Here is a 20591-nt window from a genome sequence, read left to right as displayed (position 1 = left end):
AAACGAATTTGCCGCTTAGAGTAAGGTTAAGTATCGAGGAACGCGACTAACGACATCTCTTTGTGAAAAACGAAATTACTTTCCGAACGACCCAATATATATATATTGGGTTGTTCGGAAAGTTATTTCGTTTTTTCAAGGAAAAATGAAAAGCGGTTTTTTCATATTTAGAATAAATTTTATTCAGTGATGTATTGGCCATTTTGTTCCACTACCTTTCGCCATCTTTCTGGCAACTTTAAGATTCCACGCTCATAGAAGCCCTTCTCCTTATTGACAAAAAATTGAAGCAAGTGATTTTTGACGCCTTCGTTTGAATCGAAGTTTACATTGTTCAAAGAATTTTGTAGAGACCGGAACAAATGGTAATCGGATGGTGCCAGATCAGGAGAGTATGGCGGGTGTGGTAGCACATCCCATCCAAGCTGTAAAAGCTTCTGGCGAGTGACCAAACTTGTGTGTGGTCTGGCATTGTCGTGATGGAATACGACACCTTTCCTATTCGCCAATTCCGGTCGCTTCTGCTTGATGGCAGCATCCAATTCATCCAGCTGACGACAATACACTTTCGAATCAATCGTCTGGTTGCTTGGTAGTAGCTCGAAAAATACGATTCCCTTCCAATCCCACCATACAGAAAGCATGATCTTCTTTTGATGAATATCTGCCTTGGATGTCGATTGAGCGGGTTCATCTTGCCTGGACCATGATCGTTTTCGCTTAACATTGTTGTAAACAATCCATTTTTCATCTCCAGTTATGATTCGCTTCAAAAATGGTTCATTTTCTCCACGTTTCAACAATGAATCGCAGATGGTAATGCGTCGAATCAAGTCAATTTCCTTTAAATTGTGTGGAACCCAAATATCGAGCTTTGAAACGAATCCAAGGCGTTTCAAATAATCGTAAACGGTCGAATTCGATAAATTTAACTTTTCAGCAATTTCGCGTGTTGTTGTGCGACGGTTTGCATCCACCAGAGCCTTTATTTTCTCGTCATCAGCTTTAATTGGCCGACCTGAACGTGGTGCATCTTTCAAATCGAAATTTCGAAAACCAATTCTGACACTGACGTTCACTCAATACATCTTCTCCGTACACGGCACACAATTTTGTTCTCGCTTGCACTGCATTTTTACCCTTTCGGTAGTAAAAAAGCAAAATATTACGAAAATGCTCACTTTGATTTTCCATGTTTGATGTGATGCCAAAAAAAATTACTTGACAGATCGCAACACAGTAAGATACTAAATAACGTCTGAAATGTCAGTTGTCAAAATATAAAACGAATTTGCCTCTTAGAGTAAGGTTAAGTATCGAGGAACGCGACTAACGACATCTCTTTGTGAAAAACGAAATTACTTTCCGAACAACCCAATACAATAGGGTGGATCAGACGATGACGGGTTTCTTTGAAATCGGTTTTAGACTAACGGCTAACACGGGGGATTCCGTTCTGGGCAGTTCCGTCTTCCGCTATAAGGAAACGTCGCTCTGGGAAAGCGGCCCGTTGCCTATCCTCGCGTTACTGTTGAGCCGTTTCGTCGGCGCCGTCGTCGTCGTCGTCGTCGTCGTGTTGCTTTTCGATTCCTTGTTGCTCGCGGATGCGATCACGTCCGGCGATTCCTTGTTGCTCGTCACCACGTGGTGCTCCTCGTCCTTGTTAGTCGTTTGCGTCGATCGCGAGGTGCACGTTGCCGGCGGTTTCCCGTTCTTCTGATCCTTCAGCTCCAATTCGTAGCCTGCGGACAGAATTCAGGAAACGTGAATTAACCCTCCGCGCTTTTTGCAGAATCAAGAACGTAGAGCGTAGAAGCAAAAAACGTGTTAAAATGATAATCAAGTTTTGGATCTGGTTGACGTCAATTTCCATAATTGCAGAATTTATAATTTATATTCTGGTGATGTATGCGCGATATTGCGTGAGTCTACACAGTGATTAATTAGTAACGAAAGTAGGGGGGTAAAATTTAAATAATTAATCAAAATTATATGGGCGAGTAGAATTCATTATATATTATATTCGATTAAATAGAATGGAAAAACCTTTAATTAGTAATAAAATATTATGCTCGCCACAAACAAATTTAATTAGATATATGCATCGAGAAATTTGTTCTCCATCGCAATTTCTACGTACAATGTTAACTGAAATTTTTCTTTTTTTGATGCGTGATGCGTTCCACTTTCATGGACAAATATCTACGGTTGAACGTTTCCGCTTGAGGTTTCGCGATAGAAGACGCGTCACGTAGTTTTAGTTTCGATTTCGAACGAAATTGGATCTACGAAGAAGAAATTCATGAAGAAGTCTATCCTCTTCTCGTGGGCAGACCCCTTCATGAAAATTGGACAGGGAGTCCGAGATTCTACTTACATTCGCTCTGAGTAGAGCAGTCTATGGTGGACGCGATATGTTTATTGAGGGCTTTATTCTGATCGCAAGTTGCGGCTGTCAGAACTGTCGTCGCTGTTACCGGTCCCATCATAGATGCGTTCGTGGCAGTTATCGCCGAGCTTCTCGTCTGGTTGGGCCTTCCTGCTCTCACGGTGGGGCGCACGTTTCTCTCGGGTCGAATTAAGATGATGTACAGCTGCACACGGAATAAATGGGGATGGGGAGAGCTACTATGAGTTGAATAAATTAAAATAAAATAAAGTACAATCCTGTTTCAATAAATTCGATTTTGATGAAATTGGATTCGGAAATCGCTTTGCCCAATGATTCGATAACGAGGCTTCCTCGAGCGAGCATTTTAGATGCAACGTTTTAGATTTTATCTTTTCAATCTTCTGTTATTTTTTCGCTTCAGAGGAGAGTTCTGAATTAAATTCTGACTTTTTAAGGATTTTGCTTTCTTATCACTTAATGGAAGGATTAAACGTATTCCTGATAATATTAACGCTAACCCAACATTCTAAATGAATCACTTATATTGGGTCATTAAGTATGAAACTTTACAAATACAACATAAACTTTTGCATTTTTTTGGCACATGGACATGATTTATTTTCAATCGAAGTATGCGCCCATGTTATCTACACACTTCTGCCATTTTAGTGGTAGTTGGTCTATGCCTCTACTATAGAAGCCAGGAGTACGGGAATCGATGAAGTCGCGGAAGGCTGATTCGACTGCCTGTTGAGAATTGAAGAATTTTCCCACCAAGAAGTTGTCCAAATTCCGGAAGAAGTGATAGTCGGTAGGTGATAGATCTGGTGAATATGGTGGATGACGGAGAGTTTCCAATTCCAACTCCCGTAGCTTTGCCACGGTCAGTCGTGCAGTGTGCGGTCGAGCATTATCATGCAACAGGATTGGCATTGACCGATTGACCAATTTCGGTTGTTTAATAGCAAGTTGTTGCATCATTTCGTCCAGTTGCTTGCAATATACTTCAGCCGTTATCGATGTACCAGGTTTCATAAAGTTGTGGTAGATAACACCTGACCTGGACCACCAAACAGTCACCATAAGCTTCTTCTGTGTAATGTTGGGTTTCGCGTGATGTCTCGGTGGTTCATCAGCGTTCAACCACTGATGTGAGCGTTTACGATTGTCGTAGAGTATCCACTTTTCATCGCAGGTCACAATTCGATTCAAAAAAGATTCATTTTTGTGACGGGAAAGCAAAGAAAGGGAAGCCTCTAGACGTTGCGCCTGCTGCGCATCGGTCAATTCGTGCGGGACCCATTTGTCCAACTTCTTTATCTTACCAATTGCAGCTAAAGGAACCAATATGGTGGGTATGGAAACATTGAATATCGATGCCAATTCACGTGTACTTTGAGATGGATCGGACTCTACTACGGCTCTCAAGTGATCATTATCCACCTTCGTCTTTGGTCTTCCACGTGGCTCATTAGCGAGGCTGAAATCTCCATCTCTGAAGTTTTTGAACCAATTGCCCACCGTTGCTTTAGTAGTTGAACCTTCACCAATACAGCGTTGATATTACGAGCTGTCTCCGACCCTGTGGTTCCACGGCGGAACTCATATTCATATTGGGTCATTAAGTATGAAACTTTACAAATAGAACATAAACTTTTGCATTTTTTGGCACATGGACATGATTTATTTTCAATCGAAGTATGCGCCCATGTTATCTACACACTTCTGCCATTTTAGTGGTAGTTGGTCTATGCCTCTACTATAGAAGCCAGGAGTACGGGAATCGATGAAGTCGCGGAAGGCTGATTCGACTGCCTGTTGAGAATTGAACAATTTTCCCACCAAGAAGTTGTCCAAATTCCGGAAGAAGTGATAGTCGGTAGGTGATAGATCTGGTGAATGTGGTGGATGACGGAGAGTTTCCAATTCCAACTCCCGTAGCTTTGCCACGGTCAGTCGTGCAGTGTGCGGTCGAGCATTATCATGCAACAGGATTGGCATTGACCGATTGACCAATTTCGGTTGTTTAATAGCAAGTTGTTGCATCATTTCATCCAGTTGCTTGCAATATACTTCAGCCGTTATCGATGTACCAGGTTTCATAAAGTTGTAGTAGATAACACCTGACCTGGACCACCAAACAGTCACCATAAGCTTCTTCTGTGTAATGTTGGGTTTCGCGTGATGTCTCGGTGGTTCATCAGCGTTCAACCACTGATGTGAGCGTTTACGATTGTCGTAGAGTATCCACTTTTCATCGCAGGTCACAATTCGATTAAAAAAAGATTCATTTTGTGACGGGAAAGCAAAGAAAGGGAAGCCTCTAGACATTGCGCCTGCTGCGCATCGGTCGATTCGTGCGGGACCCATTTGTCCAACTTCTTTATCTTACCAATTGCAGCTAAAGGAACCAATATGGTGGGTATGGAAACATTGAATATCGATGCCAATTCACGTGTACTTTGAGATGGATCGAACTCTACTACGGCTCTCAAGTGATCATTATCCACCTTCGTCTTTGGTCTTCCACGTGGCTCATTAGCGAGGCTGAAATCTCCATCTCTGAAGTTTTTGAACCAATTGCCCACCGTTGCTTTAGTAGTTGAACCTTCACCAAATACAGCGTTGATATTACGAGCTGTCTCCGACACTGTGGTTCCACGGCGGAACTCATATTCATAAATCACACGAATTTTGGACTTTTCCATAGTTCTATAAAAAAGAATCGACCAATAAAACTAATGAAGATATTTGAAGAAACAAATATGACATTTGAAGAGCGAACATACATCTATCACACTAACCTAACCTGATACTGACGTCTGGCGCCAAATTTGAGATAACAAATGTTAAAGATGGCGCTTTTACATTTGCAAAGTTTCATACTTAATGACCCAATATCAATTTAAATTGAAATCGACTTTACATCATTTTGTAATTATCGAACACTGCATTTCCGAATGAAGATTCGTGAGGAACTCTCAATTACACTTTAAACATGAGCGCTTTCCACGTGGATGCCTTTATATTTAATTTACGAATTCTTAAATTTAAATGATCAACCTTCGGACTGAAGAGGCAGATCAGCGTCACAGACGCGGAAAGACTGATGGTTACCGACATCGAGGTAATCCTCAGCGCAATGTTGCTGCCGGTGCCGTAGTACAGAGGTACGAAGGCGCACCATATGACACACGTCGTGTACATTGTCAAACCTGTATTAAAAAGGTTTTTTTAATAATAGCATTTTGTCGCTTTTGACTAGTTTTACCAGCTTCGCTTGATATTTCCATTACTATCTATTTTTGTAGCAACGATATGCTACATAGTTGTCACAAAAACATTCTCATACGTATAAATATAAAACTACGATATTGCTTCTCTCATCGATCTCGCCTGTCTATCAAAGTTCTCTCTTCAGTTACCAAAGAAATATCAAAATATTGTGAAATATCACGCGAATAGTAGTGAAACTCATGCGAGACGCGAAACGGATGTGACGGCGACGGAACGTCGAGACTTACCGATGTGTTTACTCTCGTTGAAGGCTTCCGGAATCTTTCTCGTGAGGATGGCGTAGACGGTGCATACGACGATCAGTACCGTGGGAAACGCGAACGCGATCATGTAGCTAGCATCGATGTAGTTGTTGCAGACGAGCAGGTTGTCCTCCATCATGGGGTAGTGATGCATCGCTCGTGCGGGATCGATGATCATCCAGATCGCGTTAATTAGAATCTGGACGAATATCAATCCGCAGCAGATGATGAGCTGCGACCGCGGCGATATGAAGGATGGCCTCTTCGCGCTGCCGGCGCGAAAGATCCTCGAGATGCGGTTGGTCTTCGTCAGCAGAGCCGCGTATACCACAGTGAAGCAGAAGCCCGCGGCGAATCTGCAAAAATAAAACCGTCAGCTCTCGGTTTCTTCCCGGCGAGCATTAACATTCCTGGCTCACCCTCGGCGGAAACGACGCTATCCGTTTACGTAATGCATATTTCGAACTCCGGCAAGCTGATACACCGAGATGTTAGATGTCGTAAGGGCGAAATCATTTTCTTCTCGTCACGTTGCGCCGATTTCGAGTTTTACAGCTTCTTGCCACGCGATATCGCTCGAGGAGAATTTTTTACGCATTCATCGCATCGCGATAGATTGCGGATGGGACACGGGGAAGAAACTTTCAAAAATTGTCCGGCTTACGAACCACGTTAAATATCGATAGAATCAACGCTCTTGACGTTAATTGTACGAGGAGCAATTTATCGCAAGTGATCGTAACGAAGTCTATAGAAAGATTAATGCTGTTACGTCGGAACTCGTAGAATTTTGCCGCGTGCACGCGATAAGATTCCTAGTTCTTTTTACCTCTGAATACTGCAGACAACGTTCGTGGGTTTGAGCACCAGGGTGAACGTGACGAGGTAACAGAGCAGAATCCCCAGGAGGAGTACGTAGGACAGTTCTCGTCCGGAGGCACGCACGACAGGGGTGTCGTTGTGTCTGAGGAAAACGCCGCAGACAAATAACGTCACCTGTTTACGCATAGAAGAAAACGGGGCTAGATAGAAATCATATGAAAATCGCGCGATTTGCAGCACTTCCGCTTCTGCGGTTTCCGCTCGTTCGCGATGTCAAACACGCGGAACATCTGAAAGAGCGAGAGAGAAAGAGAGACACTTACCAGAATCCCCGAGGCGGACAAAGACATCGCACCTATCGCCCATCCGCTTTCCGGGCGTAAAAACTCTTCCGGGATGTCGCGGCACGTCGAGTGAGTTTCGTCGGGTAGCGTGCCACGACGGCACTGAATGCATTGGGTTTCATCCTTGGGATGTCGTATCTGCGAGGGAATAAAAGTATAAGTAGCAGCATCGGACACGTTCAGATCCGTTAGCTCGGTTCTCTCACTCGCGTGTAACATTTCTACATAATTTACTCCAACACCGCGAGACACGACAATCGAGCGTTTGAACTCGTGCAAAATCTATGCTCTGTCAATCATGTATTTGCCGCTTCCTGATTCTATTGGGTTGGCCAAAAAGTAATTGCGTTTTTTTTTATATAAATAAAAGGCGAATTTTTCATGGGAAACAAAAACTTTATTAAACAATATATTGCCCATTTTGTTTGATTATCTTTTGCCATTTTTCAGGCAACTTCAAGATTCCGCGCTCAAAAAAGTTCTTATTTTTTTCAGCAAAAAACAATTCCAACAACGATTTGATATCCTCATCAGCAGTCAAGGTTTTACCATTCAAGGCGTTTTGCAAAGAACGAAACGAATGGTAATCTGATGGTGCCAGGTCTGGCGAATATGGTGGATGTGGTAACACATCCCATCCAAGCCGCAACAATTTTTCACGAGTGACCAAACTTGTACGTGGTCTAGCGTTATTATGGTGAAACGCAACACCTTTGCGATTCACCAATTCTCGAAGTTTCTGTTTGATGGCATCGTTTAATTTATCCAGTTGACGACAGTATACGTCTGAATTAATGGTTTGATTCCTTGCAAGCAGCTCAAAATACACAATACCTTAAAGTCCCACCAGACTGACGGCATAATCTTTCTTTGGTGAATATCTGCTTTTCAAGTGCTTTCAGCAGGTTCATCACGATCTTTTTCGTTTGACGTTGTTGTAGACGATCCATTTTTCAGGCAACTTCATGATTCCGCGCTCAAAAAAGTTCTTATCTTTTTCAGCAAAACACAATTCCAAGAACGATTTGATATCCTCATCAGCAGTCAAGGTTTTACCATTCAAGGCGTTTTGCAAAGAACGAAACGAATGGTAATCTGATGGTGCCAGGTCTGGCGAATATGGTGGATGTGGTAACACATCCCATCCAAGCTGCAACAATTTTTCACGAGTGACCAAACTTGTACGTGGTCTAGCGTTATTATGGTGAAACGCAACACCTTTGCGATTCACCAATTCTCGAAGTTTCTGTTTGATGGCATCGTTTAATTTATCCAGTTGACGACAGTATACGTCTGAATTAATGGTTTGATTCCTTGCAAGCAGCTCAAAATACACAATACCTTTAAAGTCCCACCAGACTGACAGCATAATCTTTCTTTGGTGAATATCTGCTTTTCAAGTGCTTTCAGCAGGTTCATCACGATCTTTTTCGTTTGACGTTGTTGTAGACGATCCATTTTTCAGGCAACTTCATGATTCCGCGCTCAAAAAAGTTCTTATCTTTTTCAGCAAAACACAATTCCAAGAACGATTTGATATCCTCATCAGCAGTCAAGGTTTTACCATTCAAGGCGTTTTGCAAAGAACGAAACGAATGGTAATCTGATGGTGCCAGGTCTGGCGAATATGGTGGATGTGGTAACACATCCCATCCAAGCTGCAACAATTTTTCACGAGTGACCAAACTTGTACGTGGTCTAGCGTTATTATGGTGAAACGCAACACCTTTGCGATTCACCAATTCTCGACGTTTCTGTTTGATGGCATCGTTTAATTTATCCAGTTGACGACAGTATACGTCTGAATTAATGGTTTGATTCCTTGCAAGCAGCTCAAAATACACAATACCTTAAAGTCCCACCAGACTGACGGCATAATCTTTCTTTGGTGAATATCTGCTTTTCAAGTGCTTTGAGCAGGTTCATCACGATCTTTTTCGTTTGACGTTGTTGTAGACGATCCATTTTTCAGGCAACTTCATGATTCCGCGCTCAAAAAAGTTCTTATCTTTTTCAGCAAAACACAATTCCAAGAACGATTTGATATCCTCATCAGCAGTCAAGGTTTTACCATTCAAGGCGTTTTGCAAAGAACGAAACGAATGGTAATCTGATGGTGCCAGGTCTGGCGAATATGGTGGATGTGGTAACACATCCCATCCAAGCTGCAACAATTTTTCACGAGTGACCAAACTTGTACGTGGTCTAGCGTTATTATGGTGAAACGCAACCCCTTTGCGATTCACCAAGTCTCGAAGTTTCTGTTTGATGGCATCGTTTAATTTATCCAGTTGACGACAGTATACGTCTGAATTAATGGTTTGATTCCTTGCAAGCAGCTCAAAATACACAATACCTTAAAGTCCCACCAGACTGACAGCATAATCTTTCTTTGGTGAATATCTGCTTTTCAAGTGCTTTCAGCAGGTTCATCACGATCTTTTTCGTTTGACGTTGTTGTAGACGATCCATTTTTCAGGCAACTTCATGATTCCGTGCTCAAAAAAGTTCTTATCTTTTTCAGCAAAACACAATTCCAAGAACGATTTGATATCCTCATCAGCAGTCAAGGTTTTACCATTCAAGGCGTTTTGCAAAGAACGAAACGAATGGTAATCTGATGGTGCCAGGTCTGGCGAATATGGTGGATGTGGTAACACATCCCATCCAAGCCGCAACAATTTTTCACGAGTGACCAAACTTGTACGTAGTCTAGCGTTATTATGGTGAAACGCAACACCTTTGCGATTCACCAATTCTCGAAGTTTCTGTTTGATGGCATCGTTTAATTTATCCAGTTGACGACAGTATACGTCTGAATTAATGGTTTGATTCCTTGCAAGCAGCTCAAAATACACAATACCTTAAAGTCCCACCAGACTGACGGCATAATCTTGCTTTGGCGAATATCTGCTTTTCAAGTGCTTTGAGCAGGTTCATCACGATCTTTTTCGTTTGACGTTGTTGTAGACGATCGATTTTTCGTCGCCTGTTATCATACGTTTCACAAATGGATCATTTTCCTCACGTTTCAAAAGAGAATCGCAGATGTCAACACGCTCAGTGAGATGAATTTCTTTGAGCTCATGTGGTACCCAAATATCGAGCTTACTAATGTATCCAAGTCGTTTTAAATGGTTTTCAACACTCGATTTCGATACGTTAAGATTCTCAGCAATCTCGGGTCGTTAAACGCCGATTGGAATCGATCAGTGCCTTTATTTTGCCATCATCAATTTCGATTGGCCTTCCTGAGCGTGGTGCATCTTTCACAGTAAAATCTGCAGATCGAAATTTAGTAAACCAATTTTGACACTGCCGCAGCTTTAAAGCATCTTCGCCATATACATGACATAACTTTGTATGAGCTTGCACAGCGTTTTTCCCTTTTCGGAAGTAATAAAACAAAATATGAGGAAAATGTTCTTTTTGATTTTCCATTTTGAAATCGACGGCAAACAAACAATTGTTAACGAAATCGTGTACTTTCATTTTCTAAAACAAGCTTGAACTGTGAGTTGTTAACCTACATAATGAATTTGCGGTTTAGAATGAAGTTAGTTACATTTCAAGATATGTATGTCCATCTATTAGAAAAAAACGCAATTACTTTTTGGCCAACCCAATAGCATCCGATTGCATTTCTGAGAGTCTTATTACTCGAGCTTGATTCATTTAAGCTGGAGAATATTACGGAGATGCGGAGAGTGGCGAAATGAAGAACTGTATAATTGGAGAATACAAGCGATCCGCGACATTCTGCGTAGACCCATATTTCGGTCACAGTTTTCATTTCTTTGCGGAACACGTAGATCCTCCCGGTCGCGTTTGAGTATTATTTATAAAATCGCAATATCGTTCCTTCTGACGTGCAAGAAGATAGGCAGACGCTGGAATATAATAGACAGAATTATTCAAAGTACTCTATGAGAGAGTTACGTAAATAGTATCTTTTACATATCTCTATTTGACGTGTTCGTATCCGAGGAGAGCGCCATTGCGAACAAGTCAGCGTAAACGCGGCATTTCTCGAGATCTTTTATCGCGATGGCGAGTTGCACAAGCGCCTACACCCACAGAAAAGATTTCTGGACTTAATGCTATTACTCTTTAATCTATCATAAAATAACATCGCTATAGCGACAATCATATTTATTATTGAAAAGAAGCATATTTTAATCTCGAATAGAAAATTCGAAAATCTAGATTCATATAATCTTCGTGCTAGCTCATTAATTTTCTCAGAAGGATTTAGATACAAATTTCTAGCAAGTTCAAAATATTCTTGATTTAAGAATATTGTGAGATCTAAAAGACATCTTATTCTATTCTTCTAAGAGAATTTGTAGAATCTGCACAAAACGGCCAATATTTATGTGTTGCAATCGAAAATCGGGAAAGTGTTTTTGTTATTTACAATGAATAAGTGCAATACTCTACAAGAAATATTAAAAGGTATGGAAATGTCTTATCTCGAATGTTATTTCTCAAGTAAGTATATTGTATATACTTACTTACATTTCCATATCTTTTAATATTTCTTGTAGAGTATTGCACTTATTCATTGTAAATAACAGAAACACTTTCCCGGTTTTCGATTGCAACACATAAATATTGGCCGTTTTATCCGAATAAAGGACGCAGAAGCGCCGAGTCGACGAACGACTGCGAGAAAATGATGCGTCGACATGGACAAAGCCCTACTATGAAGTGGCGCTAATATCAAATTATTCTACATACAAGAATATATAAGCATAAATGTGTACATGTACTCTTGTCTGAAGACAGTAAGACAATCTTATTTAATTTGAGAGAGAAGAATAGAAATTACTGATTTAAATAAAAAATTGTTTATTTTCATATTTTTTATACTTGTAATACGATTAAATTAGTCAAGAATATTTTTCGTCTTGTTATCAGAAATCCTTTCTGAGGGTGTAAGGATGGACATTTTGTATCGCTCCAGTCTGAGCCGTGAATTAACAATGAACGGCATTGTTCTCGTGTTCTTTTTGAACGATGCAGTTATCTCATGGCGATACGTCGTTGACGTACCTGATATTGAGTGCAATTAAAGCAGTGCCAGCAGCATCTCTCACCCTCGACGTATTTCTTCGCTTGACCGAGCTCGCAGGGCAGAGAGCACACGCTCTCGGGTGGTTGCGGATGCCCGAGCTTAAATTGAATTTCTGGAAGCAAACACATGCAGGAAGACCGTGCGACGACATTGTCAAACGTAGCCCCTGAGCGAGGCCCGGCCGCTGTGAATCCAACGTGTCGTGAAACGCGAGAAAATAGCGAACACTTACCTGACATATTCAGTCGCAGCTCGCCTTCGAGATATTTGCCGACACGCACCCACTTATACTTTTTCGCGCTGATCTGCTTGAAGTGGATGATGTTGTATCGAGCGGGTCCGTCGCCGTTCTTGTCGAACTTGAACTTGTCGCCGCTCAGACCTTAAACATAGTCGCGTGATTATTTATCAGTTCTAGTCTATGAGTACCATCGATGAGAACTTGATCAATAAACGTATGAGAAGCTAGTCGCAACGGAGACGCAGCTTATCGCGTGAAAGGAATAGATACGAGGATCGTTTGATAAGGCTTTAGAAAACATATACATCAATTATCATGTCAGTTTGATATTAGTGTCGTCATCTCATATATTTTCTAAGAACTTATCAAACGACTCTTGCATGTTCCTAGTGAACGTAACGAGTGGCTGAACGTATGAGCTTCTAATGATTCCGCGGTTGAATTCGACTTTCGCGCGAGTATCAGGGATAGACACCATCGTGTTGACTGTGTCTCTTGATCTGCGCGCTTGTACCTTTTAATTTGCGTATGCTGTACACGTTTCCGGTGCGACTGCGATCGATCCGCGCCACAGCGCATATAGACCGATACATTCACACCTCACCACAACCCCATCCAAAAAATTCGCTTCGTCAGCTCACCCTCAAAATCCACCTTGCGCAGATACTGCAGCAGCTTGGTTCCCTTGGTCGGTTTCATGGCGTCGCACAGTCCCGCCTTCCCGTGGCAAAGGTCCTGGTGCATATCCCTGACAAAGGGAAGGAGACCAACGTAAATTTTTGTTCTCATTAAGACGAGACGTCTCGCAGATAAATCCACCTGGATTAAGTTCCAATTACCGGAAAGCGTAAGCGAATGCCATTACCGCGTCGGACACGAACTGCAGTTGGTCCTCGAAGGCCGTGTCCTGCTTCGTGAGGCGTTGCTTCGTCGTGCAGGGTTTCGTGTATTTTTTGTTGTACGGCGTCCGGGAAGAGTTCGGATATCGACACTTGAAGTGGTCCTCCCAGAATTCTACAAGTTAATGGTGCGGGACAGCTCGCTTCGCTTCGTGTGTTTTAACGCACGCGAGACGATCGATCACTCGAAACGATTTGTACGCGTTTCTCTTTGAACCTCGCTCACCGGTAAGAATCCAGAAAATATTAATTCTTGTGAAAAAAATATTAGGAGTGTGATTTAGTTTTGAGGGTTTTGCAACAGATGGCTGTAGTGTCAGTTTGTTCCAATAGCTGTTTCCGATAACTGTTGTTTCTTACAGTGTTAACATTATCCATGACATTTAGTAGCATTATAGCAATAGATGCGATAACAGTCGTGTTTATATCATCGTAAAAATGCAACTTCCGAAACAGCATTTTCGACATGCGTTGCTTTTGTTTTTTAATCAAAAGAAAACTGCGGCTGACGGTTATAGAATTCTTGTGGAAACTTATGGTGATTCTGCCCCATCAATTAAGGACAAAGAACGCTCGGGACCACCAAGAAAGCTTGAAAATGCAGATTTGCAAGCTTTATTGCACGAAAATCCAACACGATCCACTTCAGAACTTGCCAGAGCATTAAATGTTGATCGTACAACAGTTGCCAAACATTTGCATGAAATGGGAAAAATTCAGAAAGAAGGGAAATGGGTTCGACATCAATTATCGGAAAGTGCCATTTGAACATTTGCATTTCGTTGATCGCCGGGCAAAAAAAGAAGAGTCTTTTGTCTCGGATTGTTACTGGGGATGAAAAGTGGATCTATTTTGATAATCCGAAACGCAGAAAATCATGGGTGGATCCAGGCGAACCATCAACATCCACTCCGAGACGCAATATTCACGGTTCAAAAGTAATGCTCTGTATTTGGTGGGATAGTGTACTATGAGCTGTTAAATCCGCACGAGACTGTCACGGCTGATCGTTATCGACACCAATTGTACAAGGTGAAGCAAGCATTGGACCAAAAACGACCACCAATTGCGAGCAAACGACGGAAAGTGATTCTTCTTCGTGACAACGCTCGACCTCACGTTGCGTCATCAGTGAAAGAAACACTATTAGAGCTCGAATGGCAAGTCTTCTCCGGGCATTGCTCCATGCGATTATTATTTGTTCCGGTCGATGCAACACGCGTTAGAGGATACACACTTTCATAATTTGGAAGAAGTGCGAAAATTCGTCGACGAATGGATCAACTGAAAAGAAGAGTCATTTGATCGTGGTGGAATCCATCTCTTGCCAGAGCATTAAATGTTGATCGTACAACAGTTGCCAAACATTTACATGAAATGGGAAAAATTCAGAAGGAAGGGAAATGGGTTCGACATCAATTATCGGAAAGTGCCATTTGGACATTTGCATTTCGTTGATCGCCGGGCAAAAAGAGAAGAGTCTTTTGTCTCGGATTGTTACTGGGGATTAAAAGTGGATCTATTTTGATAATCCGAAACGCGGAAAATCATGGGTGGATCCAGGCGAACCATCAACATCCACTCCGAGACGCAATATTCACGGTTCAAAAGTAATGCTCTGTATTTGGTGGGATAGTGTACCATGAGCTGTTAAATCCGCACGAGACTGTCACGGCTGATCGTTATCGACACCAATTGTACAAGTTGAAGTAAGCATTGGACCAAAAACGACCACCAATTGCGAGCAAACGACGGAAAGAGATTCTTCTTCGTGACAACGCTCGACCTCGCGTTGCGTCATCAGTGAAACAAACACTATTAGAGCTCGAATGGGAAGTCTTACCGCACCCCGCGTATTCTCCGGACATTGCTCCATGCGATTATTATTTGTTCCGGTCGATGCAACACGCTTTAGAGGATACACACTTTCATAATTTGGAAGAAGTGCGAAAATTCGTCGACGAATGGATCAACTGAAAAGAAGAGTCATTTGATCGTGGTGGAATCCATCTCTTGCCAGAGCATTAAATGTTGATCGTACGACAGTTACCAAACATTTACATGAAATGGGGAAAATTCAGAAAGAAGGGAAATGGTTCGACATCAATTATCGGAAAGTGCCATTTGAACATTTGCATTTCGTTGATCGCCGGGCAAAAAAAGAAGAGTCTTTTGTCTCGGATTGTTACTGGGGATGAAAAGTAGATCTATTTTGATAATCCGAAACGCAGAAAATCATGGGTGGATCCAGGCGAACCATCAACATCCACTCCGAGACGCAATATTCACGGTTCAAAAGTAATGCTCTGTATTTGGTGGGATAGTGTACTATGAGCTGTTAAATCCGCACGAGACTGTCACGGCTGATCGTTATCGACACCAATTGTACAAGTTGAAGCAAGCATTGGACCAAAAACGACCACCAATTGCGAGCAAACGACGGAAAGTGATTCTTCTTCGTGACAACGCTCGACCTGACGTTGCGTCATCAGTGAAACAAACACTATTAGAGCTCGAATGGCAAGTCTTACCGCACCCCGCGTATTCTCCATGCGATTATTATTTGTTCCGGTGGATGCAACACGCGTTAGAGGATACACACTTTGATAATTTGGAAGAAGTGCGAAAATTCGTCGACGAATGGATCAACTGAAAAGAAGAGTCATTTGATCGTGGTGGAATCCATCTCTTGCCAGAGCATTAAATGTTGATCGTACGACAGTTACCAAACATTTACATGAAATGGGAAAAATTCAGAAAGAAGGGAAATGGGTCCGACATCAATTATCGGAAAGTGCCATTTGAACATTTGCATTTCGTTGATCGCCGGGCAAAAAGAGAAGAGTCTTTTGTCTCGGATTGTTACTGGGGATGAAAAGTGGATCTATTTTGATAATCCGAAACGCGGAAAATCATGGGTGGATCCAGGCGAACCATCAACATCCACTCCGAGACGCAATATTCACGGTTCAAAAGTAATGCTCTGTATTTGGTGGGATAGTGTACTATGAGCTGTTAAATCCGCACGAGACTGTCACGGCTGATCGTTATCGACACCAATTGTACAAGTTGAAGCAAGCATTGGACCAAAAACGACCACCAATTGCGAGCAAACGACGGAAAGTGATTCTTCTTCGTGACAACGCTCGACCTGACGTTGCGTCATCAGTGAAACAAACACTATTAGAGCTCGAATGGCAAGTCTTACCGCACCCCGCGTATTCTCCATGCGATTATTATTTGTTCCGGTGGATGCAACACGCGTTAGAGGATACACACTTTGATAATTTGGAAGAAGTGCGAAAATTCGTCGACGAATGGATCAACTGAAAAGAAGAGTCATTTGATCGTGGTGGAATCCATCTCTTGCCAGAGCATTAAATGTTGATCGTACGACAGTTAACAAACATTTACATGAAATGGGGAAAATTCAGAAAGAAGGGAAATGGTTCGACATCAATTATCGGAAAGTGCCATTTGAACATTTGCATTTCGTTGATCGCCGGGCAAAAAAAGAAGAGTCTTTTGTCTCGGATTGTTACTGGGGATGAAAAGTGGATCTATTTTGATAATCCGAAACGCAGAAAATCATGGGTGGATCCAGGCGAACCATCAACATCCACTCCGAGACGCAATATTCACGGTTCAAAAGTAATGCTCTGTATTTGGTGGGATAGTGTACCATGAGCTGTTAAATCCGCACGAGACTGTCACGGCTGATCGTTATCGACACCAATTGTACAAGTTGAAATAAGCATTGGACCAAAAACGACCACCAATTGCGAGCAAACGACGGAAAGTGATTCTTCTTCGTGACAACGCTCGACCTGACGTTGCGTCATCAGTGAAACAAACACTATTAGAGCTCGAATGGCAAGTCTTACCGCACCCCGCGTATTCTCCGGACATTGCTCCATGCGATTATTATTTGTTCCGGTGGATGCAACACGCGTTAGAGGATACACACTTTCATAATTTGGAAGAAGTGCGAAAATTCGTCGACGAATGGATCAACTGAAAAGAAGAGTCATTTGATCGTGGTGGAATCCATCTCTTGCCAGAGCATTAAATGTTGATCGTACGACAGTTACCAAACATTTACATGAAATGGGAAAACTTCAGAAAGAAGGGAAATGGGTCCGACATCAATTATCGGAAAGTGCCATTTGAACATTTGCATTTCGTTGATCGCCGGGCAAAAAGAGAAGAGTCTTTTGTCTCGGATTGTTACTGGGGATGAAAAGTGGATCTATTTTGATAATCCGAAACGCGAAAAATCATGGGTGGATCCAGGCGAACTATCAACATCCACTCCGAGACGCAATATTCACGGTTCAAAAGTAATGCTCTGTATTTGGTGGGATAGTGTACCATGAGCTGTTAAATCCGCACGAGACTGTCACGGCTGATCGTTATCGACACCAATTGTACAAGTTGAAATAAGCATTGGACCAAAAACGACCATCAATTGCGAGCAAACGACGGAAAGAGATTCTTCTTCGTGACAACGCTCGACCTCGCGTTGCGTCATCAGTGAAACAAACACTATTAGAGCTCGAATGGGAAGTCTTACCGCACCCGCGTATTCTCCGGACATTGCTCCATGCGATTATTATTTGTTCCGGTCGATGCAACACGCGTTAGAGGATACACACTTTCATAATTTGGAAGAAGTGCGAAAATTCGTCGACAAATGGATCAATTGAAAAGAAGAGTCATTTTCTTGTGGTGGAATCCATCTCTTGCCAGAAAGATGGGAAAAAATTATAGAAAAGGAAGGAAAATATTTTGATGAAGGTATTCAGTCATTATCATATTTAAATACATGCGTTTTTGAGCAGAAAAACCCTCACAACTAAATCACACCCCTAATATATTCCGCTGATGATATTTTAGTTTGAACGGGGCAAAAAATATAACGAGAAAGTTACAAATCTTTTCATTTCGTAGCGTCGATGATGTTAACCGTTACGCTAAATATAATACAATGACTCGACGAGGTTCGGCGAGTAACTGCGCTTGACACGCCAAAAGTTTACCGACGGCATTGCATCGAGAGCGGTGAAATCTGACTTCTTGCTGACGAGCGCAGCGTTGCGTGTACGCTGCGGTCGTCGTGCCAAGTCAAAGTTTAACTTAAAGTTTCTCTGCGCCTCGCGCGCGCGCATCTCCTTGGCCGCTTACCGACGAACCACGGGTTCCTCCGATTGTTCTCGACGGTCAAGTTGAGGAAGTACTCTTCGAAGCCCTTAACCGGGTTCGCCTGCGGCTGGACCGACAGAGTGCCCTCGACTTCCGGCTCGTTATCGTTGCTCACTAATCCCCTCGCGCTCCATCCATCGCTGCCGATCCAGGAAAAGCGCCGGTCGCGTTGCACCGTCTCACCGCTCTCATGACCCCGGCGACTTCCTGGTCGGAGCCGAAGATGATGCAACCTGCGGCACGTGATCCGCGGGAATGAGTTCTCGTGAAAATGCTGACCGTAAGGACGCACGCGACGTCGTTTTGCACCCCCGTCGTTTTCTCCCTTTCTGTTATCGCGAGGAAACTTTTCTCTCTCGCCGGGCTTTATTTGCTAGCCCTAGTTCGATTCGCGGCACCAACTCGCGGCAATTGCTTTTGCTCCGAAAGGACTGGCGTTCTTATTGGAAAAAAGTTCCAACGGAACGTCCTCCATGTCGACGTCGACGCGGTCGACTATTCCTCTTGGGATCAGGATTATACGGAATCCGGAAATCGGCGCGGGCGTGAAAGGCGGCGTGAGTCGACCTTACGGTGGTGGAGAACGATCGACACGAAACGGTCGATGAGGGAACTCTGCATAAAATGGACGTTTATCGTCTTAAGTATCTTCTCCCGCAGCGCAGGAGGTATTTGGCAGTAAATATTTTTTGCAAATGTGGCTGCTTCTGCTTTCACCCGATAAATAGTATCCTTTCAGTTCCAGCTGATACGAAGCGAAATCAAGTATTTCTATTCTATAGTAATGGAGAATCTCGTGAGAATTCAACCTCCTGGGAGTCAGCAGCAAAATAAACTAGACGAAACTATTGAGTTGAACAATGCGACTCGACAATATAATGTCATGTTGACTTTTCTTATATGTATATTTATGGCACGTAGAAAAATTGCAACATGCAAATCTTGGTATCTCGCATTAACATAAAAACATAATTCCATTTCCATTACAAACAACAGGCACCGTATATAATTTGCATAATTTGCCGTTCGTGAAATACTTTTGGTTCTTCTCTCTCCCTGTCTCTTTTTTTCTCTCTTTTCCGGTCTTCCTTTCTCGTTTTCCACACCTCTTGACCTAGTGGACGAACTTCCACCCCGTGGCAGTATCCTTGCAAAATTCACCGAGTGTCTTAATGAAACACTTAATTTTTGAGGACCAGCTTTCTTCCGAGAAAAGGGGTACGGTCGAAAGCGCGTTTTATTGATTAAAAACGTTGCTTCAGACTCGCTCAAATGCGAAAGATTCTAAAAGTCGCCGTGGGATCTCAAGGTCTCGTGAATGGATTAAACCGGTGAAATATTTATTCGTCTGGGGTAAAGCGCGAGGTAGGGGCACACGTCGCCCACGAGACGCCAAATCCCATTTGAACCCTCCGAGATAAGATTACCTTTCAACGTGCGTACAGAGAGCGTTGGGTCATTAATTGTACTTCTCTCTGCGCGCCTGCACGGTTTGTAACAGGACATACACGAACCATACACTGGCTGGACTTATCTGGCAACACCATAATTTTTCTATGCGCGCCTTACAGCCGTTCCCGCTTCGCCCATTTCTCATTCCGTGTCTGCGGAAATAGGAATGTACGTTCTCTCGTTTCTCTGCCGTCCGACATTCTCTACCGTATCTGCATACGGTCGCATTTGAATTTTCTGCGCGAGCGCGCTGCCAAATCGGATTTCCGATATTCTATTAATGGCGCGTATTCTAGTAGATACCTTGCTCGCGCGAACCTTGCTCTTCGTTTGAATGACATGCGGTAATATAAATCATTAATTAACGTAACGCAATTTCAACTTCGTATGCCGGTTACACGCTGCTTTGCTGGGGAGTATCTCCTTGTGGCGCGCTCACGGTGTCGCTTATTTTATTTATCCCAGCCACCGTGATATGTAATGCGAATCAAATGCGAGGTATTTTGGTTTGATACGAATGTTGATAAGGTATACCATCATTTCATTGATTTTATCTTCACCGTATTTGTTACCGATTACCTATTGGTTCGGCCAAAGTAATTGCTTTTTTATATATCTCTCTC

The 20591-nt window shown here is 42.6% G+C and overlaps 1 protein-coding gene across 1 annotated transcript; it reads right to left on the bottom strand.

Moving 5' to 3' along the window:
- Window positions 1-1305: 1305 nt before the first annotated feature.
- LOC105285561 (metabotropic glutamate receptor 4) lies at window positions 1306-18723 on the bottom strand. The gene is given in 12 exon segments (XM_026974651.1): window positions 1306-1742; window positions 2378-2594; window positions 5456-5607; window positions 5917-6287; window positions 6761-6927; window positions 7077-7235; window positions 12153-12286; window positions 12407-12556; window positions 13057-13163; window positions 13255-13429; window positions 18499-18675; window positions 18678-18723. Coding segments are annotated over 12 exon segments (2106 nt in total). The 5' UTR covers window positions 18709-18723; the 3' UTR covers window positions 1306-1476.
- Between the last annotated feature and the right edge of the window lie 1868 nt (window positions 18724-20591).

This window comes from Ooceraea biroi, chromosome 13 (genome assembly GCF_003672135.1).
Source record: "Ooceraea biroi isolate clonal line C1 chromosome 13, Obir_v5.4, whole genome shotgun sequence".
Taxonomy (NCBI): domain Eukaryota; kingdom Metazoa; phylum Arthropoda; class Insecta; order Hymenoptera; family Formicidae; genus Ooceraea; species Ooceraea biroi.
Note: the sequence above shows the minus strand (reverse complement) of the source record. Positions and strands in the feature narration are given on the sequence as shown.